Source organism: Trichosurus vulpecula, chromosome 2 (assembly GCF_011100635.1).
Source record: "Trichosurus vulpecula isolate mTriVul1 chromosome 2, mTriVul1.pri, whole genome shotgun sequence".
NCBI classification, from domain to species: Eukaryota; Metazoa; Chordata; class Mammalia; order Diprotodontia; family Phalangeridae; genus Trichosurus; species Trichosurus vulpecula.
The window spans coordinates 321,103,538-321,131,486 of record NC_050574.1 but is presented as its reverse complement, the minus strand read 5'-3'; the positions used below and the strand labels follow the sequence as shown (position 1 = coordinate 321,131,486).

General features: G+C 40.3%; 1 protein-coding gene across 1 annotated transcript in view; it reads left to right on the top strand.

Moving 5' to 3' along the window:
* The window catches only part of ESYT3 (extended synaptotagmin 3), an 88,407-nt gene extending 64,872 nt beyond the window's left edge, over positions 1-23,535 (top strand). The window contains exons 12-23 of the mRNA XM_036746803.1: positions 365-454; positions 2,985-3,047; positions 3,137-3,199; positions 5,287-5,355; positions 6,637-6,723; positions 6,913-7,062; positions 13,349-13,818; positions 15,759-15,854; positions 16,819-16,950; positions 19,632-19,737; positions 21,471-21,520; positions 23,499-23,535. Of these exons, the coding sequence (XP_036602698.1) occupies positions 365-454; positions 2,985-3,047; positions 3,137-3,199; positions 5,287-5,355; positions 6,637-6,723; positions 6,913-7,062; positions 13,349-13,818; positions 15,759-15,854; positions 16,819-16,950; positions 19,632-19,737; positions 21,471-21,520; positions 23,499-23,535 (1,413 nt within the window). The remainder of the gene's footprint in view (positions 1-364; positions 455-2,984; positions 3,048-3,136; positions 3,200-5,286; positions 5,356-6,636; positions 6,724-6,912; positions 7,063-13,348; positions 13,819-15,758; positions 15,855-16,818; positions 16,951-19,631; positions 19,738-21,470; positions 21,521-23,498) is intronic.
* Positions 23,536-27,949: the final 4,414 nt, after the last annotated feature.

Below are 27,949 nucleotides of genomic sequence, written 5' to 3'. Positions count from 1 at the left end.
GAAGAGGGCATGTTAGGCGTGGGAAGGGAAGGACAGAACTTTTAAATTACTTAGTTGCTTTACTAAGCAAGAAGAACCCACTTAGAGTCCCAGCCCTTAGCAGATTCTTTTCCTTCTTAGGCTCACAACTCCAAATCACTGAGTCAAAAGCCCTTCCTTGAAGTTCCCATAATGAGCATCTTGTTCTCTTTCCCAAGATCCTCTAGCATAAATCAAGGACCTCTACCTGTGATGCAGTGGCCAGTGTATTTTGTCATTCTGTCAGGTTGGGGAGGACTCATAGCATCTATCTAGTATGAGGAGGATCCCTGGGGTGATGATGTATTTCCTACCCTCTTTTTATATTTCCCTCTTTTATTCACAGTGGTTTGTCTTGAACAACACCACAAGTGGCCGGCTGCACTTGAAGCTTGAGTGGCTTTCTCTGACCACCTACCAGGAAGTTATGGCTGAGGTGAGTGTGACGGGTTTGATGGCTCAACTGTCTGAGCTCCTAACCCCTTCCCTGCTGTGCCTATCCCAGGCTCCCAACCAAAAAAACCCATGCAAAATTTGTAAAACTTGAAAAGGCTTCGTCCTGGGTCACCCATTTTCTAGTTAGTCTTCGGAATTTGAATTAGCCCAACTCAACAAATTGGAACTTCCATGAGTGAGGTAATAGAATTATTACGTCCTCTAAAGATAGCATAAGTTTGTAGAACTTAGAAGTGGAAGGAATTTTAGAGATGAAGTCATTTAGTTCCCTTATTTTACATGTAACTAAGCCAAGGTCCCCAGAGGCTAAGCAACTTACCCTAAGTCACACAGCTGGTAAGTAACACAGCTGAGATTCAAGCCTAAGTCCTCCGACTCCAAATTCAGTATTCTTTTTACTATAGTGTGTCATACTGTTTGGAAAGCACATACCATTTGATCTCTGATTCTGTTTCTTCTACCATCCCTAAATGATCTTTCCTTTTTTGAGATGAATATAATCTGTTTACATAATTCTCTCCCTTGTTACCTGTCATCTACTAACAGTCAAATCACACTGCCAAATATTCTAAATAACTACAGTATTTGCTCCTGATTTTTTTTTGTACTCATATCCTTCCATCTTTGTTGCAAACTTCAATGGTTCATGGTAATGAACCCTCTGACCACCCAATTCTTCAATCTACTCAAGTCTCCATCCCCACCCCATTGTGGCCACTTACTAGCCTAATCATTATCTTAAGCTTTGTCATCTTTTGGAATTTCTCTGTTTTCCAGAACTGCAGTTGTGAAATTCTACTCTCTGACCAGACCTTCGTTTCCTTCCACTTCTCTCACTCTCTGTCATTCACCCTGACCTCCTTTTTGCCCTTAATATATACCTAAAATCCTTTGATCCACCCTTTGTCTCTCTGGTCATCTCTCCCACTGACTTCACTTAACCTCCTTAATTCTAGCAGGATAGCTCCTGAGCAGGTTTAGAGGGATTAGACTCTTCCCTATTCTTTTAAACAACTTCTACTGATACCTCTCCCTCCCCTATCCAGCAACCCATCCCTTGTAACAAAATAATAATAGTAGTACTAATTTTTAAAAGAGGTCTAAACTAACCAACATATCAACTGGGTCTGATAGATGATGTAATGTTTCACACCCATAGCCTCCATCTCTGCAAGGAAGGGAGCAAGGTACATTTTAGCTTCTGTTCTCCAAGGGTTAAGTTTGATCACTATGACAACACAGAGTTCAATTTCATCTTTTTTTTACATTGTTGTAGTTGTGTGTGTGTGTGTGTGTGTGTGTGCGGGAGAGAGAGAGAGAGAGAGAGAGAGAAAAGGAAGCATTTTCCTGGTCCTGCTTACTTAACTCTGCATTACTTCACATGAATCTTACTCTACTTCTCTGAATTCTTATTTTTATAAGGCAGTAGTATTCCATTTCATTCATGCAACACAAACTGCTTGGCCGTTCCCCAATCAGATTTGCCCCAATCTTTAAAAAAAAAGAAAAAGAAAAACTTTTAATATATTGTTTTAGCAAAGACATTTTCCTCTTCCCCTCCCAAAGAACCATTACTTATAACAAAGAATAAAAGGGGCAGGGGGACAATTAAGGAGAACTATGTTGTTATTGTTCAGTCATGTCCTACTCTTGGTGACCCCATTTGGGGTTTTCTTGGCAAAGATACTGGAGTGGTTTGCCATTTCCTTCTCCAGGTCATTTTACCAATGAGGAAACTGAGGCAAACAAGGTTAAGTGACTTGCCCAGGGTCACACTGCTAGTAAGTGTCTGAGGATAGATTTGAACTCAGGTTTGCCCAACTCCAGGCCCGGTGTTCTATACACTGCACCACCTAGCTTCCACCAACACATTAAGAAACAACTGACATTATACACAGTGTTTCTCACCCATAGTCATGACCTCTGCAGAGAAGCAGGAGAGTGCCTTGTCATGTCTCTTCTTTGGAGCTAGGCTCTGTAATTATGGTTTCACAACATTTAGTTTTGATTGTTTCACTGTTGGTGCTTCCGTTTACACTCCGGTAGACATGGCGTATGTTTTCATCCTGGTTCTGTTTCATTGTTAATCCATTCATAAAAGGTCCCTCCACCCCCGTTTCTCTGTTCATTGACATTCTTGCTTGCAATGCAGCAGAATTCTGTTACATTCATGCGTCATCATTGGATTAGCCATTCCCAAATCAATGAGAATTCCCCCATTCATTGAGGAAAATGCCAAAATCTCCCCTCAGTAGCCTGTGTCAGTGCTTCACAGTCCTCACTAGTGGGAAGTTCTTCCTGAGTCTAACTTAACTTCTTCCATGCTTTAGTTCCACTCTACACACACATAGAGAAGAGTTGGTTATAGAGTAACAGATACCTAGAACTTCCTGATTCAGGACGCTGGTACTAGATTTATGCCCCTTTGTGGAGGCAGCATTGCCCAGGATCACCCTCTGTCCCATTTCTTGGGTAGTTTTTCAAGAGTCATTGTTTGTGTCTGTCTACAGGATCCCAGCGGCCTCTCAACTGCCATCCTTGTTGTCTTCCTAGAAGGTGCCTGCAATTTACCAGTGAGTATTAAAAGTAGCCAAGCACCTTCTTTGAATATATTTTCTATACTGCCATGATAGTAACTCGTATTTTTCTACCTTTGCTGTAGAGAAATCCTTTTGAGTATATGAATGGTGAATACAGAGCCAAGAAATTGCCCAGGAGTGCCAGGGTAAGTGCTGGGATGCAGCTCTTCATTCGAAAGTGTAAAAGTTGTGGATACTTTTTTTTTTCCTTTTGGCTTCGTTTGCTTTGCTTAACTATTAAGCAGATGTTTATTAAGCATCCATTGTGTATTCTACACTGAATTCAACAAACATACATTTGTGTTTGTTATGCAGAGGACCTGTCCTGGTTCTTCATTCGAAAGTGTAAAAGTTGTGGATACTTTTTTTTTTCCTCTTGGCCAGAGTAAGACTAAAGTCTTACTAAAAGTCTTCATTTGCTTGCTTAACCATTAAGCAGATGTTTATTAAGCATCCATTGTGTATTCTACACTGAATTCAACAAACATACATTTGTGTTTGTTATGCAGAGGACCTGTCCTGGTTCTGGGAAGATACCAAATTTTGATAAGACCCAATCGCTGCCCTCCTGAAGTGTGTTGTCTAGTAGGAGGATAAAATACATGAACAGATAAATACAAAATACAGCAATACATGATAGATACATTAGAAGACTTCAAGAAAGATTGTGATAGGAGATCAGAAGGGGAAAGTCATTATCAATAGGGTGGATGGGGAGGGGGGGAAATCAAGGAAGGCTCCACAGAGAAGGCAGTGTTTGAGTTGGGCTTTAAGGATGGGTAGGAGTTGAACAGATAAGGAGGGAGAACATTGCAGGCCAGGAAACAGCATGAAAAAGGCACAAATACAGGGTGTGTTTAGAAATGAGAGTACACAAGCTTGGTTATAGCATGGAGTATGTGAAAGGCAGCAGTTTGCATCCAGGATGCCTTGTCTACCCATCCTCAGTTTTACCATTCCAATTCTCCAAATACTTGCCTATCTTGTACTCTTCTTCCTTAAGGGTCCCAGAATCCTAACTTGTCTTCAGGCTCATAACAGTATTTGCCAGGTGACACATAAGAGTGAAAGTATTGTTTATTTAACTGAGTGTTTGAGTAAGGAAAGATAAGGGAAAGATAAAGGGAAGTGGGTAAGTCAGGGCAAAAGCTTTGAGGGCTGCCTTACAGTATTAGGTGATGATTGATTATCAGAAGAACAAGTCTATGAGCTCCAAGGATGTGCCTTATAGAAGACCTCAAAGAACGTCATTGACAAATCACCCTTACTTTCTCTTTTGATTTTTTTAAAAAATATTTTATTTAGGCATTTTGTCTTTATATTGGGGGGGGGCACTGGGAAGAAACATCCATCCCCCTTCCAGATTGACCCCTTCCTTTTGATAAAGAATAGCAGTTAAAACTGTCTCAGTCAGGGACTGTATGTGAAAACATATACAACATTTTATCCCAGGTGTTTTTAGCTTTACTGATGCAAGGAGGGACAAATATTTAATTACCAGTTTATTCTCTGAGATCTTCCTTGGTTTTTCAATTCCTCAGAGCTCAACTTCCTCTTAGTGATCATTTACACTGTTGTAGTCATTGTGTACTGAATATTTTCATTGGGCTAGAACCAATTACCATATTTTCCACAGTTATAACTTCTGATACTGTGAATTTGAAGACATGGAACCACTTGCACTAATCAAAACCCAGCTGTATTATTCTCCTGGTTCTCCTTATTTCACTCTGCATCAATTCATAAAAGTCTTCCCATGCGTCTCTGAATTCCTTATACTTGCCCTTTCCTACACACAATAATATTCCATTACATTCATATGCCCTAGTTTCCTAAGCCATTCCCTGGTCTAAGGGTGCCTTGTGTCTAGTCTTTTGCTGCCATGAAAAGTGTTGCTACAAATATTTTGATATATATCCAAGGGTGGGGAACCTGCGGCCTTGAGGCCACATGTGGCCCTCTGGGTCCTCAAGTGCAGCCAAACTGCAGTTTGGGTTCTGTCAAAGGGCTGCACTTGAGGACCTAGAGGGCCACATGTGGCCTTGAGGCCACAGGTTCCCCACCCCTGTTTGGACCTTTGTTTTGTCTTTGACTACTATGGTGTGGTCTTTGCCTGAGAATGGACAGTTTAGTCCTTCTCTTGAATAGTTCCAAATCGAATTTCAGAATGGCTGGAACAATTCCCAGCTTCACCAAAGTGTTTTAGAGTTCCTTTTGATTCTTTTATTCACAGAACAAGTTGGACAGAGACCCCTCTGCCTACGTCAGAATGTGTGTGGGTCAGACAACTCAGACAAGTAAGGTAGGAGCATGCTCCAGCAAATACTCTCTGTGCCAGGGAGGAAAGGAAAAGGGAGGGGAGAAGTTCATCATTTCATGCTATTCTGCCACCTAAGAATCATGAGTATTTCTATGTGAGACTCCCCTGAGCTCTCTGACTGAAAACAAATTTTTGCCACAAAAAGGTGAATTCCGTCTTTACTGCAAGGCAGCTTGAAGCACTTTTTTCCTTTTCCTTTATTTTTTTCCATTTTAAAAATATTTTTATTTAAAGTTTTGAGTTCTAAATTCTATCCCTCCCCCTTCCTCCTTTCCCTCCCTCCTCCCTGAGATGGTGAGCAATCAGATATAGGTTATAAATGTGCGATTATGTAAAACATTTCCATATTAGTCATTTTGTACAAGAAGACTCAAATAGAAGGGAAAAAATGAAAGAAAGGAAATGAAAAGTAGCATGTTTTAGTCTGTATCCAAACAATATTAGTTCTTTCTCTGGAGGTGGATAGTATGCTTCATCATTAGTCTTTTGGGATTGTCTTGGATCATTGTATTCCTGAAAATAGCTAAGTCATTCACAGTTCTTCATCAAACAACATTGCTGTTACTATGTATAATGTTTTCCTGGCTCTGTTCACTTCACTATTCATTAATCAGTTCATGTAAATCCTTCCAGGTTTTTCTGAGATCATCCTGCTTGTCATTTCTTACAGAACAATAATATTCATTATAATAATATACCACAGCTTGTTTAGCCATTCCCCGATTGATTGGCATCCCTTCAATTTCCAATTCTTAGCTGTCACAAAAAGAGCTGCTATAAACATTTTTGTGCAAATAAGTCCTTTTTCCTTTATTCGGATATCTTCGGATATAGATCTAGCAGTGATATTGCTGGACCATGGGGGATGCATAATTTTATAGCCCTTTGGGCATAGTCTTGAAGCACTTTTGAAATAAGACCCATGTTAATCAGCCTGCCCCAGTGTTTGCCTGCTACACATAGGCAGTGGTAGAAGAAGCTGAGAAGGAACCCCTCAATAGATTTCAAGAAGTGTGTTTCCCAGATCACTGGCTGAAGATCGCATTTAGGACACACTGTTTTGGAGAACAAGAACAGGTCAGAGGGATGCTGCTGGCAGGGCATTTCCCTTCCCACCTTCCCACATCACCCAGGAAATTTTGTGCCTGGAACCTATGATAGTTTCAAGAGTAGTTATGCATCTGAGCCTGGATAATCTGAAAGTGCATAACTAAACACCTGAGTAATGGAGAGTTGGTGTAATTAGGTTTTCTTTCTTCGCAGACCTGTGCCAACAGCAAGGATCCCGTTTGGAGCCAGGCCTTCACATTCTTTGTTTACAGCGTGGCCACAGAACAGTTACATCTGAAGGTTTGCTTGGGCTTGGGCTTAGACTCTTACGGAACAAAACCAAGATTCTGTTAATGTCATGTTTTCTGACAGCATTCTTAGAAGGGCCAGGATGTTAATCCCCATGTTGTGTGTTGGGTCAATGGGAGATGACAGACTTAGTTTGGGGACCCACTGAAGACTGCTTTGTTCTGACCACTTTTCCTCCAGGTGATTGACGATGACCAAGAATGTGCCCTGGGCATTCTGGAGCTTCCCTTGAGCCAGATCCTCACTTACTCAGACATGACCATTGAGCAGAGATTTCAGCTGGACTGTTCTGGCCTGGATAGCCTCATCTCCATGAAGCTGGTACTTCGGGTAAATTTCCCTCTTTCCTGCTTCCTCTGGGATAACATCGTGTCCATGTGAGGAAGCTTTCACTGAGTGCCTGCCACATCCCCACTGCATAGCACCAGGGGAGATACAAAGACAGCGAAATAGAAATTGCCTGTCCTCACAGAGCTCCTGGTCTAGGGAAGCAGAATGGGCCTAGGCACCAGTTCTCCAAGTGTGATTCAGGATCCAAAGGGTCCACAAGGTCAAAACTATTTTCATAATAATCTTGAGATGTTTTAATTTCAAACATGGTAAATATCAATAGATATAACTCATGTAAACAAAAATTCTTTGGTGGGGGAGATTGGGGAAGAGAATTCCTCAATGGGTTTTAGGAGTGTAAAAGTGTCTGAGATGAAAACATTTGAGAATCGCTGGTCTGGTTGGTGGAAAGGATCTGGGGATGAGAAATCAGGATATCCTGGGGTCTAGTTCTGGCTCTATTCTACCACTATTTGCCAACAGATCATAGAGGTAAACTTCTCTTTTCCTCAGTTTACTTATCTATAAAATGGATCTAATAATACTGTTTTCATGAAGCTATCTAAATTATCCTTTTAGAAAGTTGAGTTTTATACAAACAGAGTATTGTGGCATGGTCCCTACTTTCATGGATCTCCTAGCCTGATGGGGAAGGCATGGTCTCTGCTCTTGGAAAGATTTTTGGATCTAAATAGGAAAAATAGACTAGACACAGAAGAAACAAATTTTATTACCCTCTTTTTTCTATTCCTATTTATATTTGTTTCCAAGTTGCCATGTAAGCATTCTTAAGTGCTAAGAGTCATCGTATTAACTGGAGTGCACGTGGCCTTTGGGGATAGGGAAGACACTGCCTCCATTTTTCTATTAGAAGTCAGAGGAGCGCTTCTAACTTTAAGCTGTATCATTGCCTTTCTTCCACCATTGCTACCTTTACCGTGGGAATTCCTCAGCAATGAACAAGGGAATGTCTTAGCAAGCTGAGCTCTGCTGAATAAATAGAGAAACTGCTGGAGAGAGAAGCATTTAATGAATGACAAACATAAAAATTCATCAAAATGGCTTCTGTAAATGACAAATGTAATTCTTAATAACCTTAAAGATACAAGACACAAAGTCATTCCTGGGAGGAAGCATGTTACAGTAGAAAGAACATAGGCCCAGGATCCTGGAGTCAGGGTAACTAGGTTCAAATCCCACTTCTGATGCTTACTATCTGTTTGACCTCTGTGGACCTCAGTTTCCTCATCTGTAAAAAGATAGAATTGGACTAGATATCCTCTGAAGTCCCTTCTTGGTCTCGATCTGTGATACTTTGTAGAAACAGATTCTCAGTCCTAGGCATAGAGATGCTACCATGTAGCCACTACAGAGGAGCAGAAGAGCCTGGTGTCTACCAGGAATGGGGCCTAGAAAAGGAGCCAAGAAGAGCAGTGCTGCTCCCTGATGTTCTGTTCTCCGGTGAAAGAGAGGAGGAAGAAGACAGAGAGAAGCTGAGATTAGAGTTGCAGAGCACTGATTTCTGCTCCTTTGCCCATGAGGAAAAAGAGAGAGAGGGAGCCAAAAAAGCCTCCACAGAAGGTCTCTCTGTCTTTAAGCCCTGTCTTCTCCTATCAATCAGGTCAGGTCATATACTCCAAATCCTGTTCTTTCTTGCTGTGCCTGTTCCTCAGCTGCACTGGATTGTAGGCAACACCTTTATCTCTGCATTCCAGGCTTTACAGCAGATACAGGGCTTGGTTCTTTTGTCCCTTGTCTTGAAGGGACAAATCAAATCAGTTTTCAATCAAGGGGATCCTGCCTGGTTAACAATGGAAAGCCACCTCTTGAATCCAGTCATATGACTTATTAGGGTCTTTCTGTTATGAGGAGGGGGATATTATTAGCCTTCAGTTCTAAAAAGTTAGAAAGTAATTCAGTGTCTATTGTAATTATGTGTAGTAATGCTAAAGATGGCTAAGTTGGCAGATGCCTGACAGCATTCCAAGTTGTGAATGAGGTTTCGAACAGGGAGGGTCTTGTATCAAAGTAAAGAGACAACAGTCCAGGTGAGGACAATAGTCTATAGACGCACATAGAGGCCCTCCCATATGTTCTAGATAGGGTAGCTTTGATGCTACTGCCAATCATAGAGTCTCAATTCTGGCAAGGGATGTTAGAAATCTAATTCAACCCTTAAATTTTACAGAGAAGGAAACTAAATCTGAGAGATGAAGTGACATGCCCTGAAGAGAGGATTTTACTTAACTACTCCATATAGATAGTGTTTAAATCCTTTTGTATAACTACTTGGAAGCCATGTCATAGGATGCTAATTGTCACAGTGGTCGAGTATTGTTCTTGGAGTCAGGATGACCTGAGTTCAAGCCCTCCTTCAGACACTTAATAGTTGTGTGATCCTGGGGGAATCACTTAACCTCTCTCAGCCTCAGTTTCCTCATCTATAAAATGGTGATGATAATAGCCCCTACCTCACAAGGTTGTTGTGAGGATCAAATAAAATAACATATGGAAATCTCTGTGCAGATCTTAAAATGCTGTATAAATATATCATTATTGTAACAAGGCTTCCTTTATGAATTGGACTAGATAGTTATTGTCCCTCTTAAATTCTGAGGGCCTTCCATAATTGATATAACCTTTATTTCTCCTGCTTGCAGTTTAGGCTTACAACATAAGCAAGTCTATTGTCCTTAGGAGAGTTCATGAGTTGATTGTGACACACACCTCTCTCTCTCTCCCCTTTCCCCTTCCCCCCTCCTCCCTCCCTTTTAAAATCTCGCCCCTCCTCAGTCCTTTCTTCTTCTCTGTGTCTGGTCAGTGGCAGAAGTAGGAATGAGAGAAGAACCAGAAGGCAGTCTGATTGCTCCAAATGGGTAGTACAAATAGCAAGTTTTATAGGAAATAAGAAGAGGAGATTCTGATGAGCCACAGTAATCAAGGAAGGTGGTTTCTGCAAGACAATTCCAGGAGAAATGCTAAGAGCAGAACAGAGATCTGTACAAAATATTTGTAGATCTGACCAAGGCCTTTGATACTGTTAGTCGTGAGGGCTTATGGAAAATTATGTCAAAATTTGGTTGCCCAGAGAAGTTCATTAGTATTGTACACCATTTCACAACAGCATGCTTGCTTGGGCTCTGGATAATGGATGATGCTTTCACACTTTCCCAGTCACCAATGGAGTGAAACAAAGTTTTGTGCTTGCTCCCATGCTTTTTAGCATGATGCTTTCAGCTGTGTTGTCAAACACCTTCAACGAGGACAGACACAGCACCAAGGTCAGCTACCGCACTGATGGTAAATTCTTCAACTTCAAAAGGCTACTAGTCAAGACCAAAGTGGAGGGAGTGTTGGCACATGATTTTCTGTTTGCAGATGGTTGTGCACTCAGTGCAGCCTCTGAAGCTGAGATGCAACAAAGTATGGATCATTCCTCTGTTGCTTGTGCTAATTTTGGCCGAACAATTAACACCGAGAAAACGCATGTGCTCCAGCACCATACCATCCATGCGTGGAGCCATTCTTGTTGACTGAGGTGAAGTGAAATGAATTGAATTGGCAGTAATATAGTATGTAGAAAGGATGCTTGGTTTCCAACTAGGAAAGAGTAAATCCTGCCTCTGACATTGAGTAACGGTGTGATCATGGTTATGTAATTTAGTTTTTCTGAAACTCAGTTTCCCCATCTTCAAAATGGGCACAATAATACCTTGTAGTATCTATATCAAGTTGCTTTGAGAATTGAACAAGATCAAGTGTGAAAAGTGCTTTGTAAAACTTAAAATGCTGTGTAAACACCAGTAGTTATAATTGCAGGGGAGGGAATTCTAGGCAGGGGAAATTCCTAGGCAGCAGTGAAGAGGCAGGAATGTGCCTAATATGTTTAGGGCTCAGTGAAAAGACTAGTCTGACTGGAATGGAGCGTTCTTCTCGGGAAGCAATGACCAAGATAAGGATGGAAGAGTGGGTTGGTTGGGGGCAGATTGTTCAGGCTTTATCTTGTAGGTCAGTGGTTCTTACACCTTGTACTTGTGGAATTTTTCACTTTAAATAAAAATTTGTGGTGGAGAACAGAATAAAAAATCTTTTTAAAAAATTTTGAGATGCTTACTAGTAATGGTACTGGGTAGCTGAAGGCTGGTTTTAAAAAATAACAATAATAATAATAAAAGGAAACTAAAGATGTTTTCAGATCCTTTTTATTCCAAATATATCAATAGAATGTAACTATTTGCTATAATGAAGATGACAAGATCATCATATTTCATGATGTTCATTTCCCCCTTGACTTGAAGATAAATAGGATTGTAGGTGTAGGGCCAAAAGAGATTCTAGAGGCCATCCCATCCATCCTCCTCCTTTTACAGATGAGAAAACTAAGTCCATAGAGGTTAGCAGACTTGCCCAAGGCCACAACTAATTAATAGCAATGACATTGCTGGATTTGAACTCAGGTCTTCCTGACTCCAGGCCTGGCAATCCACCCATTGTGCCACCTAGTTACAGGTAACCAAACAGTCATCCTGAAGGGAAGGTATTTCTAGCCTTCACAACTGGGTTCAAATTCAGCATTTCTTTCCACCTTCTTTGTAAACCTGTATTTAGCAGGGTATTCTGGTATTCTGTTAGGGACATTTCACTTAATAGAGCCACCAAATCTCAAAGATGAAAGAGGCTTCAGAGGCCATTTACTGCAACCCATACCTGAGTGAGGATTCCCTCTACAACATAACTAAGAAATGGTCCTCCACCCCTTGTTTAAAAACCTCTGGTAAAGGGGAACTGTTCCCTCCGGAGGCATCCCGTTCAACTTTCTGGATATTCCTAATTATTAGGACCTTTTTCCTTAGTATTGAACCAAAACTGCATTTTTTTTGTTTACTGATTGCTCTAGTCCTTCACCCCGAAGAGGGCTAAACCCTCTTCTCCATAATAGTCTCCAGATACTTTGAGGCAGCTTCTTATTACCCTTGAGTTTTCTATTTTCCAAGCTAAACACCCTCAGTTCTTTCAGTAGATCCTCACCATCTGGTTGCTCTGCCTCTTCACAATCTTAACAATGCCCTCTCTAAAACGAGGACCCAGAAATGAACACAATAACTTATAAATAGATAGCACTTTCCTTTCCAACCTGCGACTGGCTCGGCAGCTCACAAATCTGAATCTCCTGACAAGCCAGGGCATCATTTGGGCTTTCTTGGTCCCTTCAGCTGCAGTGTCCTCCTGACAGTTTCTCGTGGTGGTGATTCATCTTCTCCTCTAGGAATCAGTGTAGCTGTAAGAAGCAGTTTCCACTGGGTCACTGAATCAAGAACCCAGGAACTCTTAAACTTACAACATAGTTGTGAAGGCTAAAAATGTCTAGTCTTCAGGATCAGTTTGGTTACCTGAAGCTAGGTGGCACAGCGGATAGATTGCCAGGTCTGGAGTCAGAGAGACCTGAGTTCAAATGTGGCTTCAGACACTTACTAGCTGTGTGACCCTGGGCAAGTCACTTAACTTTGCCTCAGTTTCCTCATCTGTAAAATGAGCTGGAAAAGGAAATGGCAAACCACTCCAGTATCTTCGCCATGAAAACCCCAAACAGGGTTACAAAGAGTCAGACACAACTGAAACAGCTGAACAACTGAAGGAAAGAAATACAAAGCAGAAGACACAAGGACTTGGACTAAGGCCAACTTTGGCAAGCTTTCTTCAAATTGATTTTAAACTTCACTATTTCAATCAATAAATATTTATTAAGCACCTACTATGTGCCAGGCACTGTGCTAAGCACCAGGGATACAAAGAGAGTCATAAGACAGTCCCTGACCTCAAGGAGCCCACAATCTAATGGGGGAGATGACAAGCAAACAAATATGAACAGCAAGCTAACAGGATAAACAGAAATTAATCAACAGAAAGCCGGCACTAGAATTAAGAGGGGTTGGGAAAAGCTTCTTTCAGAAGAAGGGATTTTAGTTGGGACTTAAAGGGAGCCAGTAGGCAGAGGTGAGGAGGGAAAGCATTTTAGGCATGGGAGATAGCTAGGAAAAATGTGCATTTTATCTGGTAATACTTCCATTTTGTGAGCTATCCACTCATAATCTGCCATCCTTCTCCATATGACAATGGAGAATGAAGACTGAGAAAAGCCCTTTGGATTTTATAGAAACAAAGTTATTCTTTGAGATAGCACGTATGGTGGGGATCAAGAGGCAATGGGTGATAAGACGGGTAATAGATGCCAAAAGTCGAGGCAGCAGAATTCCATGGATGATTCTGTGCTTTGTTTTGTTTGCAGTTTCTACATGTGGAAGATCGGGAACCAGGCACACCATACACAGGCCCAGAGGTCCTGAAGAAAGGACCTGTGTTTATCAAGAGATCAGAAGTCAACCAGGAGCCAAAAGCTCCATGCCAGGAACATGATTCCGCACTTCCACTTCAGTCCCAGACCTCTGGAACTTCTGACACCAAGCAAGCCAACAAAAATACCTCAGCAAAGCTCCTTCCTCAGGAGGAGGGCCCAGAATCCAAAGGCAAGGGCAGTGACAGCAGGCCCCGAGAACAAATGGGGAACAAAAGCACAACGACCATGTTCTTGACTGTCCCTGGCTCCCATTCTCCAGGACCTATCAAGTCACCTAGACCTATGAAAGGCCCTGCCACCCCATTCTCGTGGCCACATAAAAAGATGTCTCCCAGCCTGTCTTCACTCAACTCCATGGCCTCCTCATGCTTTGACATGACGGGAAGCAGCCTAACCGTTGAGTATGCTTCTCTCTTCTTGAATATTATTTTTCATCATAGCAGCCTGAAAGAAACGTGAAAATACCATCACACAAGTGAAGAAAAACACATGAACACACATTTCCTTTAATTGATTATTTCATAGGAAATATATCCATCGGATCTTTTGGTGGAGAGAGGACTGATCTCAGATAGCCTGTGTTCTAGTCCCAATTATGCCAATTCAGTTCTTCATCAGTAAAATGAGAGGGCTGAACTGAGTTAATCTCTAGGGCCTATTATGCTCTAAGATTATGTAAAATAGAAATAGTTGCCTTGAGATTGTGTTTGAAACCTAGAATAATAGGGCTGCAAGGTTATATTGAAGATACTTTCAGATCAGATTTTCTCCTTCCAAGAATTTAACCAAACCACCAAAAAAAAAAAAGTTTTACTCCAAATGGTTGATTCTTACTCTCAAAGGAAGCCCACTGGTGTCTCTTTAATTTATATAATGCATTTTGCCTTAGAATTAGCTTTCACATCTAATATTGGTCTCAAAGTATATCTGGTTGGTTGGTTGGTAGCTCAAGTAGCTAACAATATTCCTCCCATTTTGTGGCTGGGAAAACAGGAAGCCAAAGGTGACAGCCAACAAGCATTAACCAAGTGCTCACTATGCACCAGGTATTGTGTCACTAGAGATACAAACACTGAAGCATGGTCTCTGCCCTCAATGGAGTAGACAACGTACAAAGAACAGCGACAGACAAGATATATACAGGGTAGATAGGTGATATCCGAGGGAAAGCACTAGTGGAGGAGATGAAAGGTAGCATTTGAGCTCAGCCTTCAGGGAAGCTCGAGGCAAAGAGGAGGGAGAGCTTTCTAGATGTGGGAGACAACCAGTAAAAAGGCAAGGTTGGGGGCTGGAGTGTTGTTATAAGGGGGAACAGCAAGGATCCCTGGAGGGGAGTAAAGGCTAGGACGACTGGAAAGGTGGGGTGGGGCCAGGTGGGGAAGGGCTTCGCAAGCCAAAGAGAAGATTTTATATTTGAACCTGGAGGTAGTAGGGAGCCACTGGAATTTATTGAGTAGGAAGGTGATCTGGTCAGACCTGCACTTTGGGAGAATCTTTTTGGCCCCTGAGTGAAGGATGGACTGGAATGGGGAGTGAACCAAGGAAGAGAGACTCATTAAAAGACTATTATTGCAAGAGTCCAGACACCAGGGGTGTGACGAGCCAGATCAAGAACCCAGGATTCTTCTGACTGAGAGCTCCATCTGCTGGTGTAATGTAGATTAAAATGCTTTCCTGGCATACTTAAACATTTAAAAAAAAATACAGAAACAAAAACCAAGAAGTTTATTTAAATCATAACATGCTTAACTTGAAAACTCCATAGGAGCAATTTTGTTATAGAAATTTATGTCTGCTAAAAAAAGAGATTGCTCCAAAAGTAACACTTAAGTACAAAAAAAAGTTATAAAATCATCTTGGGTTTTGCAATGCTAAAAGAAAAACTTTGAAATTATGCAAACGTGTTATGCAAGGATTTTTTTTTGCAGATTATTTTCAGAAGTTGTATATGAGCTAAATGTCTGTAAATCAAACACTTTCCTCTTTATTTACATCATATTTGCCGAGCATTTTGAATCATCCCTTCTGGGGACTCTTCAAATGGCTTTGGTCCATAAGCTTTTTAAATTTCCTTTCAGCTTTCTACCCTTATGATCTCATCTCTAACCATTTAAAGTCACTATGAACTTGTATTTAAAAGAACTGCTCCGTGAATCCTCTTATAAAGCCAAGAGTCATTTTGTCATACATATAAAGCAAGTAGATAGATGGGGAGGGGGGGGGGGTGTAATTTGTCGGTTCTCATTTTTACCCACTGGACTTTCTTAGGGACAAGCACAGTTTCACATCTCTCAGGAAGGTTTGAACTGGGCAGAGAAATGAAAAGTCTTTGTTTTTGCAGTACTGATGGGAACTGCCAGCCACTGGGAGAGATTCAACTCACTGTCTATTACATGCCCCTTCGACATAACCTCGTGGTTCTCATTAATAGCTGCAGGTAAAATATTTCTAGTTCGGTAATTTCTTCTCTCTTTCTTGAGAACCAGATAGTTGAAAAGCAGTTCAGCAAAAGTGGCATGGGGGAAAGAAATATAGACTAAGAAATGTGCATATGTATGGTCTACAAAGTGAATGCTCTACGGAGGGATTAGGGGAGCACAGAACTACCTAGTCTAACCCCCTCATTTTACAGGTGAAGAAACTGAGGCCCAGAAAGGTTAGGCCCCATACTTAGCATAAGCCTCAGAGGTGGGATTTGAACCAGGTCTTCTGACACTAAAGCCAGTTTGTTTTAACTGTCCCATGCTTCCTCCTCTATAATGGAGAGCAGACAGTTTCTAAATGCCTGCATGCTGCACTTGACCAAGTTCAAAATATCCTACTTAGTACATCCTTTCCATTGGTGCCAATGGAACTTTTGGCCAGGATTTCTGATCCCCAGGCTCTAATCAAATATAACTCCAGCAAGAACTGTTGTGTCAGCTGGTAAGAAATAGCCTATTTTCCCAAATGGAAAAATCTCATTTCCTATGGATGAAAAATGTTTTGGCTCCACTAAACACAAATACGCCTTTTGGAAAAACTAATAAGTTTGGTTTCCTGCCTACTTACTCTAATTTTATTAAGCAATGTAGAAATGGTAGCTATATTTATAGTCATCCAAATATCAAGATATAGTGTTAGGTTGAGAGTCAGAGGACCTGAGTTCAAATCCTATCTTGGTCATTTGCTCTCTGTGTAACCTTGAGCAAGTCACTTAGCTATTGTGAACCTCAATTTATTCATCTATAAAATGGGAAAGGAGAATCCCTTCTAGCTCTCGATCTATATGCCTATGATGTCTGCCCATAAATCAGTAAACCTAAGGCTAAGTAATTGTTGATTTAATATATTTCTACTTTGTATTTGTTACTAAAGGGCTCTTTTTCTTTAAAAAAAAAAAATCTTTTAAATTGAACTAGGAATTTAAGACCCTGTTGTAGCAGTGGAGTTGATCCATATGTCAGAGTATACCTGTTGCCCGAAAGGAAGTGGACAAGCCGGAAGAAGACATCAGTAAAACGGAAAACCGTAAATCCCCAGTATGACGAAAAGTGAGTGGGTCAGCTGAGTTGCATAGGATTCTTTGGGAGATTTAGACAATTACGGAGAATACCTAATATCATTTGAAGAGCATATCATTTACACGCTGTCCTCCTGCTGGCATTCTGTGGATTGTTGTTGTTGAGTCGTTTTCAGTCATATCCCACTCCTCGTGACTCCATTTGGGGTTTTCTTGGCAAAAGTGGTTTGCCATTTCCCTCTCCAGCTCATTTTACAGATGAGGAAACTGAGGCAAAGAGGGTTAAAGTGACTTCCCAGGGTCACACAGCTAGTTAGTGTCTAAGGCCAGATTTGAACTCTAGGAAAAGGAGTCTTCCTGGCTCCAGGCCCAGCGCTCTATCTACTTCACCACCTAGCGGCCTGTTCTGTGAATATTTCCCTATAGTTTCACCTAGCCAGGAGCTAAAATCTTCCTGAAATGTTTTCCTTTAAAAGGAGGTTATTGGACCATATGTGAAGTGGCTAACTATGTGTCAGTGAGAGAACTCACTCTGATTAGCCAGAGCATTTACTAAACCCCCATCTCTATTGTATAAAACATAACCAGGCAGTGTAAATTTGGCCACTAATCCCAAAACAGTTCTGGGATTCCAGACTCTCTAGTTATTAGCTCAAAGTTCTCCTGTTGGTCCGATGAAGTAGGTGTCTGGGAAACAAGCCAATGAGACAGACTTTTACCAGGGTAAATGCATTATCTCTTTGGGCTGTCTTCTTAGTGTTTTTCATACACATTCACATATTTGTTTATTTACCTTTACCCCATTTAGTCAGCAGAATTGCCAGAAATGTGAAAGGGGCACACTCTTATGTACACACAGTGATTACAGTAGTACATAACAAAAGAGATGCGCTTCTACACAGCTTCTCAGTTGAATCTTACAATAGTTGTGGGAGGTAGATACGAGCTTGGATATCTGACTTCTGGGCCTTTGTTATTGTTCAGACATTCAGTTATGTCTGACTCGTTGTGACCCCATGGACCATAGTGCACCAATACTGTCCATGGGGTTTTCTTGGCAAAGATCCTGGAGTGGTTTGCCATTTTCTTCTTCAGTGGATTAACGTGAACAGAGGTTAAATGACTCACCCAGGGTCACACAGCTAGTAAGTTTCTGAGGCCTAATTTGAACTCAGATCTTCCTGACTCCAGGCCTAGCACTCTATCCACTGAGCCATCTAACTGCCTCGTGGGCCTATATCAAGTAAGAAAAAACCAAGTTAATGAATGTTTATTATTAAACCCCTACCTCTTTTCCTACCTACTATTTTATAATATACACAGTGTCTGGTACACAGCATGTTTATCTTAGAAAGAGCTAGTATGCCTACCTCAAAGGATTGTTGTGAGAATCAAGTGAAATAACGGCCGTAAAGCACAGTGCCTGGCACACAGTAGGTGCTATATGAAGGCATCTCTATGTCATAGCATGCTGCAATGATTCATGTGTTTCTATGATGACTCTGAATCATCCAGAAAAGGTGAAATTACAGTTCTGTAGTGGTGAGGGGCAAGTTTTAATGAAAAAAAATTTGTTTACACAGAATAGGAACATGAATTTACAGCTGGAAGGGACCTTGGAGGCTATCTAGGGTATCCTCCTCATTTTGCAGGGGAAGAAACTGAGACCCAGAGAGTGTATTTGACTTACCCAGGGTCACACAGTGAGCCATGATTCATTCCCAGGTCATGTGACTCCACAATATACCAAAAAGGGCTATTTAGAGCCTATGCCTATAGCAGGTATGACAGTGTTTGTATGAGCTTTCCAGATGAAGGGTATTTCTGGTACCCTGGCAAAGCAGAATCTTCATGTGTCAAATGTCGATAAAAACAAATACCTAACAGCTGGTTGTTCTGTGTGTTGTAGGATAGATCACCAGATACAATACTGGCTCTGGAGTCAGGAGTACCTAGGTTCAGTAAGTCAAGCATTTATTAAGCATGTACTGTGTGCCAGAGTTCAGATCTCAGCCCTTCTACTTACTATGGTGTGACCTTGGCCAAGTCACAGGACTTAACCTATGTGAGCTTGGACAAGTTATTTACCTTCTCTAAGCCTCAGTTTCCTCAGCTCTCAAATCAAGGGGTTGATGAACTAGTTGAAGGACTAGGTAACTTCTGAGTTCTGTTCCAGCTCTATAGTACTGTGTTATTCTGAGGGTGGTTAGGTGGCACATTGGCTAGAGCGCTGGGTCTAGAGTCAGGAAGACCTGAGTTCAAGTCCAGCGTCAGACACTTAACTAGCTGTGTGATCTTAGGCAAGATACTTAACTCTGTTTGCCTCAGTTTCCTCATCAGTAAAATTAGCTGGAGAAGAAAATGAAGAAAATGGCAATCTGCTTCAGTATCTTTGCCAAGAAAGCCCCAAATGGGGTCATGAAGAGTCAGACATGATTGAAATAACTGAACAACATGTTATTCTAGCTCAAAATCTATGGCACTATGGTAATAATGGGTTTGGAGTCAGAAAGACTTGGGTTCAAATCCTCTCTCTGATATTTATTGACCTTGGCCAAGTCACTTAATTTTTATGTGCATCAGGCAGTGCATCTCAGCATCTGCTAAATGAGAGTCTGGGACATGGTTTGTAGATCTGAACACAAGAAAAAAATGAACTTATATTTTCTTTGAGGGTTTACCTGATAACTTGATTTTTTTATGTTCTTAAAGATTTGAATTTTGTGTTCCTGTGGAAGAAGTGAAGAAAAGAACTCTGGATATTGCAGTTAAACATTGCAGGCCATTTGGTTCACACAAAAGAAAAGAACTGGGCAAAGTGAGTATGTTAAAGCTCGTAGGATTTAGATCTGAAAGGGTGCTTAGAGATCTCATTTTACAGATGAGGGAATGTCTTTCTTATCATCCAGACAGGTAAAGCCACACAGCTAGTAGGTAGTAAAGCTAGGACCCAAGTGCTCTGAATCCAAATCTAGGGTTTGGTCCTAACTTCGGGCATCACTTCACTTATACGCACCTTAATGTTAGTGTTCTGTCAACTTCTGTATGCTACCAGCTGGAAGGAATGGCAGTGGAATGAGAAGACTGAGGCCCTGGCTTCAAGATTAGGGGCTGGTTTGGGTGGGGAGAGAAAAGAGAGAGAACCTGTAAAAACAGCACAATTACAAGGGCAAATTAATGTACAAGGCAAATATTGTTGAGCCAACTTCAAAGGGACCGCTCCCCTACTTTTGTTGTCCAGATATTTAGTTATATTCAGTACTGCATTAACTAAGTGAAGCAACATGTGGAGCTTGAAAATCTCAATGCATGCAAAGTTTTGTTATCTAGCACACAGGCTGAGCGCTCTAGGCTAGCCCTAACCTAACTATTGAAGTTTGCTTAGATTCTGCTCTGTGGAAACCTGACTTTGCAGTAAGGGAATATGCTCCCCAGTTCTCACATTCACTGACTCATCACACCCACCCCAGCAGCCTGGCGAAAGATACTAATCGTTATTTGTAATAGGGCTTGAAATTTAAGGGGTTTCTCAGAAAGGGGGGAAAGAAAAAGTACCCAATATACCAAACATGAATCAGGTACAGAACAGGTAAGTACCTTATCCCCAAGCAGAAAGGAACATAAGCAAAAGGGAATGCTAAGGAAAGGGAGGGAATGCTAAGCGAAAAAGAATCGTAACATGTATAAAGAATGTTTAGAGGAGAATTTAGTTGTTTACCTACAACTATGGTTGCAATCCTCTTCGATAAGCCTCATCAAGTCATGACAGTTTGACAGGGCAGCTAGGTGGCACAGTGAGTAGAGCACCGACCCTGGAGTCAGGAGGACCTGAGTTCAAATCCAGCCTCAGACAATTGACACACTTACTAGGTGTGTGACCTTGGGCAAGTCACTTAACTCCGATTGCCCTGCCTACCCCCCTCAAAAAACAAACAAAAAAAGACAGTTTGGCAATTCTGCTAATTCGCCATTTCAGACTTCACCTTTGGCACTGGACGTTATCTAATCATACAGCCAGCCATGATCTTTCTGGCAGCCTCTACCTAAGGTCAACTCTTTCTTTGGAACTTTATTCACAGTACAGGATAGAGACATTAACGGTGAGGGAACACCAGGGAGAATGAACAGTAATCTTAGAAGTTATGTTTTCCTGTAATATTTTCCATAACTGTTTATAAATGAAGCAGTCAAGGGAATACTTTTAAATAAATATAGACTTCGGAACTGTTACTGCTTCCACCCTCAGCATTTTTCCTGAGGTTGGGTTGAGGTTAATGCTGGTCTCCTGGCTACGACATTTTTAATGTGAAAATACAAAAGGGCTAACAATCATACCTAAAACCTACAAAGCTGCATTTTTATAACTATATTTTTACTTAATCCCAGTGAGTTTCATTCAACCAAGGAACGTGTAAATAAATATTGAATATCAGCCAATATTTACCAAGCACCTCCTCTGTGGATAGAGGTGGGGATATAAGCCACTCATTGTGTGTTGTTTTGTTGTTGGATAAGTAATTGACATTCCTAATGTAATTGTTGTCTTGGCAGGTATTGATTGACTTATCAAAGGGAGATCTAGTCAAGGGTTTTACACAATGGTGAGTATACTTTATTTGATCATGAATGTCATTCTCTGTAACTTTGTAAGTAATTACATTTTTAAGTGTATTATGACATTTTAAAATGTCATAAAAATACTAAAATACTAAAATCTAAATTTCTTGCAGCAATCCTCTGATTTAAATATCAAGCATATAAAAATAAGCATTTTTTTCTTTTATAAAATTTGCAAAAAACTTTAAAGCAGTTTCTCTATGTATCCCAAAAACTCAAGCATCTTGATGAAATTATGGAATTGACCATATTCCTCTTCACTAAGGTTTGGCTTTATAACATTCTTCAGGTGTCAATGTTTTGGCTCCACCAAAATAGTCTGTAGCCCAGATGTTGGTTATATCCAATTTAGCAAAGAACCAGTTATGATCTGAAGGCCATGATTCCATTTCAGGGTGATGACTGAATAATGACTTTTTTGCAAAGGCGATTTCTTTATCATTCACCTTAGTGATTGTTCCTGACAGCATTATGTGAGCACAAAGGAGACTCAGAGGATCAAATCCATGTTTCTTGCAAAAATCAGTCTATGCCAAAGACATTGTCAAAGTGGCATTTGGATTCACCAGCAGCCTGGCTGGTGGTGGTTTTCCAATCAGATTAAAATAGCACTTTCATCCCAGATATTATACTTCATAGTGATGTGGTTTAAATCTTAAGGACTATCACAGCATATAGTAATTAATCTCACCAATCTCATGAGATTGAATGGGCAAGTTGAATGGGCTTAATTTTATGGTAAGGAAAGCTGAGTTGCAAGGCAAGTTTATTGTCTTTCATAACCCCTGACTGGTACCCTTCTCACCCTTAGATGTTGGACTCTAGAGGTCCCCTTGATTAGAAAAATCCTCCTCTGCTGCTGGCCATTCACAACCTGGGCTGGGCAAGCCTCTTTGCTGCTCTCCTAGAAAGGGCAGAGACTCTTAGCCTGGGATTTACAGAAGTTTCTCCAGTTTTTGTTTTTAAACTGGGTATAAGGAAGGGCCTTTATTTTTCTTTTGAGGGTGGGGAGGAAGGCTGGTTGAATTAAGAGAGGGATAAGAGCGGTAGTGATGATACCACAAAGGAAAAAAGAACATCAAGTGAAACATTAAAAAAATTGCAAGAGGAAGTTCAAAAGGGGACAGAGACATGTCAGAGCAGTGTTGGAATTACCATGTTAAATTTAATAAATACTTCTCCAAAATGAAGCTGTACCTGATATTCACAGTGTTATATATTATCCTCTCTGTTCTCTGTAGAAGGAAATGTTAGTTATCGATGCTTGTCAAGTTCTTAATAGTGAAAAGAAAAAGCTGATGAAAGAAATGACCTTGTTCCCCCCAAAATTTAGTCTAGCTGAAGACTCCATGCCTTTCTACTGCTCTCATTTTTTTCTGTGTTCTTGTTCTCATTTTCATCAGAGAATTGCTGATTTTCTTTCTTCCTTCCTTTTTTTTTTTATAGTCATGTCCAGCTCTTCATAACCCCATTTGGATTTTCTCTGCCATTTCCTCCTCCAGTTCATTTTACAGATGAGGAAACTGAGGCAAATAGGGTTAAATGGCTTGCCTAGGATCACATAGCTAGTGTCTGAGACTAGATTTGAACTCGGGTCCTCCAGTGCTCTATCCACTGTGATTAGATGTTGGTATTAATATTTGATAGTCTTCCTTTTATAAGGCATCTTTAAATTCCTGAGTTTGAATTCTTATTACCCATATGTCACTAGGGCAATCACTTAACCTCTCTGAGACTCAGTCTCCTCCTCTGTAAATTAAGGTTGGACTAGATGGCCTCCAAAGGACTGTTCCACTCTAACTCTATGATGCTATGAACCGCACCCTTCACCTTAGCCAGCCAGCTTGTAATGATAGGATTGGTCACAAGGTCCTCAACTATTACAACATTTTTAGAAAATCAAATACAGGCTCATTGTCAGATAAGTTTATAACCCCTTCACTTGTCCTGTCTTCTTTGTAGGTATGAACTGACAGCAAATGGCCAGCCAAGAAGTTGATAAAGAATGTTAGGATTACTACTCACCAAAGAACAAGCATGCTTTCCTTTATATAAAAATGTATATATGTATATTCTGTATTTAATAACTAAGAATGTTTGGGAAGTGCATACATTCCAGCATGAAATTTATGAACTACTTTTTTCAGTATCTGATTAATATTTAGAAAGGATGAGATGTATGAAAAGGTGAGATTTCCTGAGGCTAGATTTAATTTGTTTAAATCCTATACTAAGGAAATTGGGTGCACTGTGAATAGTAGTAGTTTTATATTCACAAAGTGGATTTTTTCCATTTCTAGGCAATTACAGGTAGTCCCTGATTTACAAATGATATATACAAAGGAATGAGTATGGTTGAGTTGAGGTGGGGCGGCGGGGGGGAGCAAGGGCAGCTTCTGAATCACCCCTATCTTGAGAGGCAACTATTTTCCTGGATTTGGAATATTTGGACAGCTTACCTTATCCTGTGCAAATGTAGAGAACCAGCCAAGTGATCAACGTGCTAAGTTCTAACCCCACCCCACCCCTACAACAATATAAGCATTCTTCCTCTCCTCCTTTAGATTTTTTTTAATAAATGGTCACATGATGCTAGCAGTATTCCACTTCCAGTACATTACCCCATCTCATGCCATACTTATGTCCTCATCCTTACCACAAGTAGTCTACTAGGACTGTAAGCTGAGGAGCATGAGAGCAAGCTTAATAAATGTATGGGGGGTTTTAATTGAACTGAATCAAATTGAACTGGATTGAATTAGAGATGAAATAGGCTTTTGTGGACTGGCCAGGAAGCCATTTATAATATTATTTCAAGGGGAAAATGCATTTATTATTCATTCAAAATTAACTGTAAATTCAGGACTATATTAATATTAGGAATGGCAGTCATGGTATGGGAACCTGGGGAATTAGTCCTTATCTTTAATAGAAAGAGGCATAGTTTGTTCCCCTATTTCAAAAGATGATTTTGGTCACCAAAGTAACCTTTTGCTGCTTTAAAAGCAAAATATGTAAAGTATTTGTGTATATAGTAAGTGTTTTTTGCATTTTCATCTTGAATATTCTCTTGATAATTCATTATCTTAATATGCCCTACAAAACAACCTAAAACCTGGTCCTGATCCATTGCTTGCCCTACTTCTGTTAGTAGGATTGTTGCAGCCCAGAAACCAGCGGAAACTTTACTCCTCCCTCATCCCATATCCCCTTAGTAATCAAATCTCTCATTGATCTTTTTCTTCTCTCCATTAGCACTGCCGCCATTTCATTCAAGGCTCAATTATGGCAATAGCTTCCTAGTGGGTCTTTCTGCTTCCACTTTTTGCCCTTTCCCAATCCACCCTGCAGATTAACCTTCCCAAAACATCCTTTTCATCATGGCACCTCCCATTCTCAATCATCATAGGAGTAGTGGCTCCCCATTCTGTACATTTACATTCTAGGGCCCTCCACAAACTAGAACAACTATACCTCTCACTATACCCCCTTGCCACCATCATATACCCAGAATGCTTTCTTTTCTTCAACTATTCAGATCCTAGATACCTTTCAAGGTCCAGGTAAACTATTATCCCTTCAGCAAAGCTTGTCAGCTTGACAACTCCAATCCACCATGACCTCTTCCTCCTTTCATCCCCTACAACCCTTTCTCCTTACAACTCTTTCCACTCATCCGGCTTTCAAATACTGACTTGTGACATCTCTTGCACTACCTATTTTTATTTAACGTGTATTTATCTTGTCTGCTCAACTAGAGTGTAACTTCACTGAAGGCAAGGTTTATAAACTTCCTTATATTCCTCATTGTATGTAACAGTGCTATATACCTCATAAATATGCAATAAAATTTTGATTCATGCCCAAATCTTGTGTTGTTTTGAATGGTAACAGTTCAATAAAATCATTACCCAAGTTATGAAATTTAGAAACCTTAATAAACCTACAGGTGAAAGATAGTGTGGCAAAGTAGAATAGCTACAAGACGTGCGGCTAGTAGAGACCTGGGGTGGATTCTGGACTCTGACATATATTAACTGGTATGATTTATGGCATCTGAACTCTTTGTGCCTCAGTTCACCTATATAAGATTAGGATAGCATTTGCCCTAAAGACACAGTCTAGCCTAGTGGTTAAAGTGCTGGTCAAGTCCCTTCTCTAGCACTTCCTCAGTAGGTAGACCTTCCTCACTTTCTGCTGACACCAGGAAGGAACCAGTGGGGCATCCTACCTATCCACTTGTCATCATTCACTCTTGCCCCATGACCAGGCCATCTCTTTCTATTACACAATTTCCTGATGACATCCTTCATTCCTGTTCTTCAGAGTTCCTCACTGGAGATATACTGCTACCTGTGCACACCCACCCTCATGACCATCCTGCATCCAACACATCTCTCTATATATACTAGGTCAAATCTAGCTACTTTTCCCATCTTTTTTCTCATTAGTGCTGTTTCTAATGGCTCCACAACCACTCTGGGCCCTGATGTAGAGATCCAAATCTAAATGTGATGTTCTATTCTTAATGAAGAAAAATTTGTTTACATTGTTTCTGCAAGTCATTTCCATTTTTCTTCTGTTCGTAGTCCTTCCATTTTCATCCTCAAATGCGCTTAACTCTGCCTGGTTGGGTGTCTTGCCAAGCATTCTTTAAACTAGTTTTACTGTTTAAGTTGTTAAAGGGCTTTTTACAAAAGATGAAAGATAATTTCAGTTACATAAAATTGAAAAACTTTTGTACAAACAAAATCAGTGCAACTATAAGAAAATTGTTTTTGCATGAAATACCTCTAAGTCTGATATACAAGAAATGTATATGATACATACATAAGATCAAGAACCATTTCACAATGGATAAATGGTCAAAGAATATGAACAAAACTGGTCTCAAAAAAATTGGAAAGAAACACGAGGTTGTTCCAAATCATTAGTAATAGAAATGCAAATCAAAACAAGTCTGAGGTTCTAGCTCATATTCAGCAAATTGGCAAAGATGACAAAAGATGGAAAAAGCAAATATTGGTGGGACTATCAAAAAATGAACATACTCACTGTTGGTGGAGCTGTGAATTGTTTTCCAAACCATTTTGGAAAATAATTTGCAACCATGCTAAAAAAAAAAGTAACAAAAATTTCCTTATCTTTTCGTGCAAAGATCCTACTGCATATACCTCAATGAGATCAAACAGAAAGGCCTCATGTACACCTAAATATTCACAGCAGCACTTTCTGTGGCAGCAAAGAAATGGAAGCAAAGTAGATGCCCGTGAATTGGGTAGGGAATGCTAAAATATGGTACATGAATGTAATGGAACAGCCTTATGCTATAAAAATTATTAATATAAAAAATTCAGAGAAGCATGAGAAGACTTACATGATACAGGGACTTCCAGAAAATTAACCACATTTAATGACAATCTTCCTCAAAACTGACTTGTCTTCTTAAACTGGGGAGACAGAACATAATCCCTTTATGTAATATTTTTAATGACTGAAAACTACCTTGGTCAAAGAACTTCAGTGTTTGCTGCTAAATTCATTTAAACCTAAATACCTTACATATACTGGTGGGTAATACATTAATTTTTAAACAGTTACAGTTATCAGTTACAGACTAACAAACAAATAATATTGCTCCTTTTTCTTTTCTCTCGGTTTTTAAATGTGGTCTTGATACATTAATTGTATTAGTTACAAGCTGATTTGAAACTAGTATAACTAGAGTTCTTAACTTTCAAAGAAGAAACTATATGTGTGTATGTGTGTGTGTGTGTGTATGTAATACACATATCTAGCTCTATGTGCCTAAAGTCAGTCATGAATACACTCAATGAGCCAGATCAGCCACTATTTCCACCGTAAACGAACACACAATCCAACCAAGAAAGCAGTCTACTTTACTCTCTTCCAAATTCTCTCTGTTGCCAAAGGGTAATGTCACTGTCAAATACCCTTAAGCCACGATGATGCACTTTGCTGTTGTTGTTCAGTTGTTTCAGTCAATACGTCCAACTATTCACGATCCCATTTGGGGTTTTCTGGGCAGATACTGAAGTGGTTTGCCATTTTCTTCTCTAGCTCATTTTACAGACAAAAAAATCATGCAAACAGGGTTAAGGGACTTGCCCAGGGTCATGCAGCTAGTAAACTGTCTGAGGCCAGATCTGAACTCGGAGATGAACCTTTCTGATCCCAGACTCGACGCTCGATCCACTGCACAATGAGATGATGAGCTAAAATAGTGTCCTAAGTCCCCTGTCCCTCTGCTCTCCACAATGTTTTCTGAACACACACCAGTTTTCTGAAATGACTTCTGATCTTGGAAGAACAGCACATTCATGAATGCGAACATACACCTTACTCTCAACTGTCAGGTATTAGAAAAAAAAATTGGGGGAATGAATACGGAG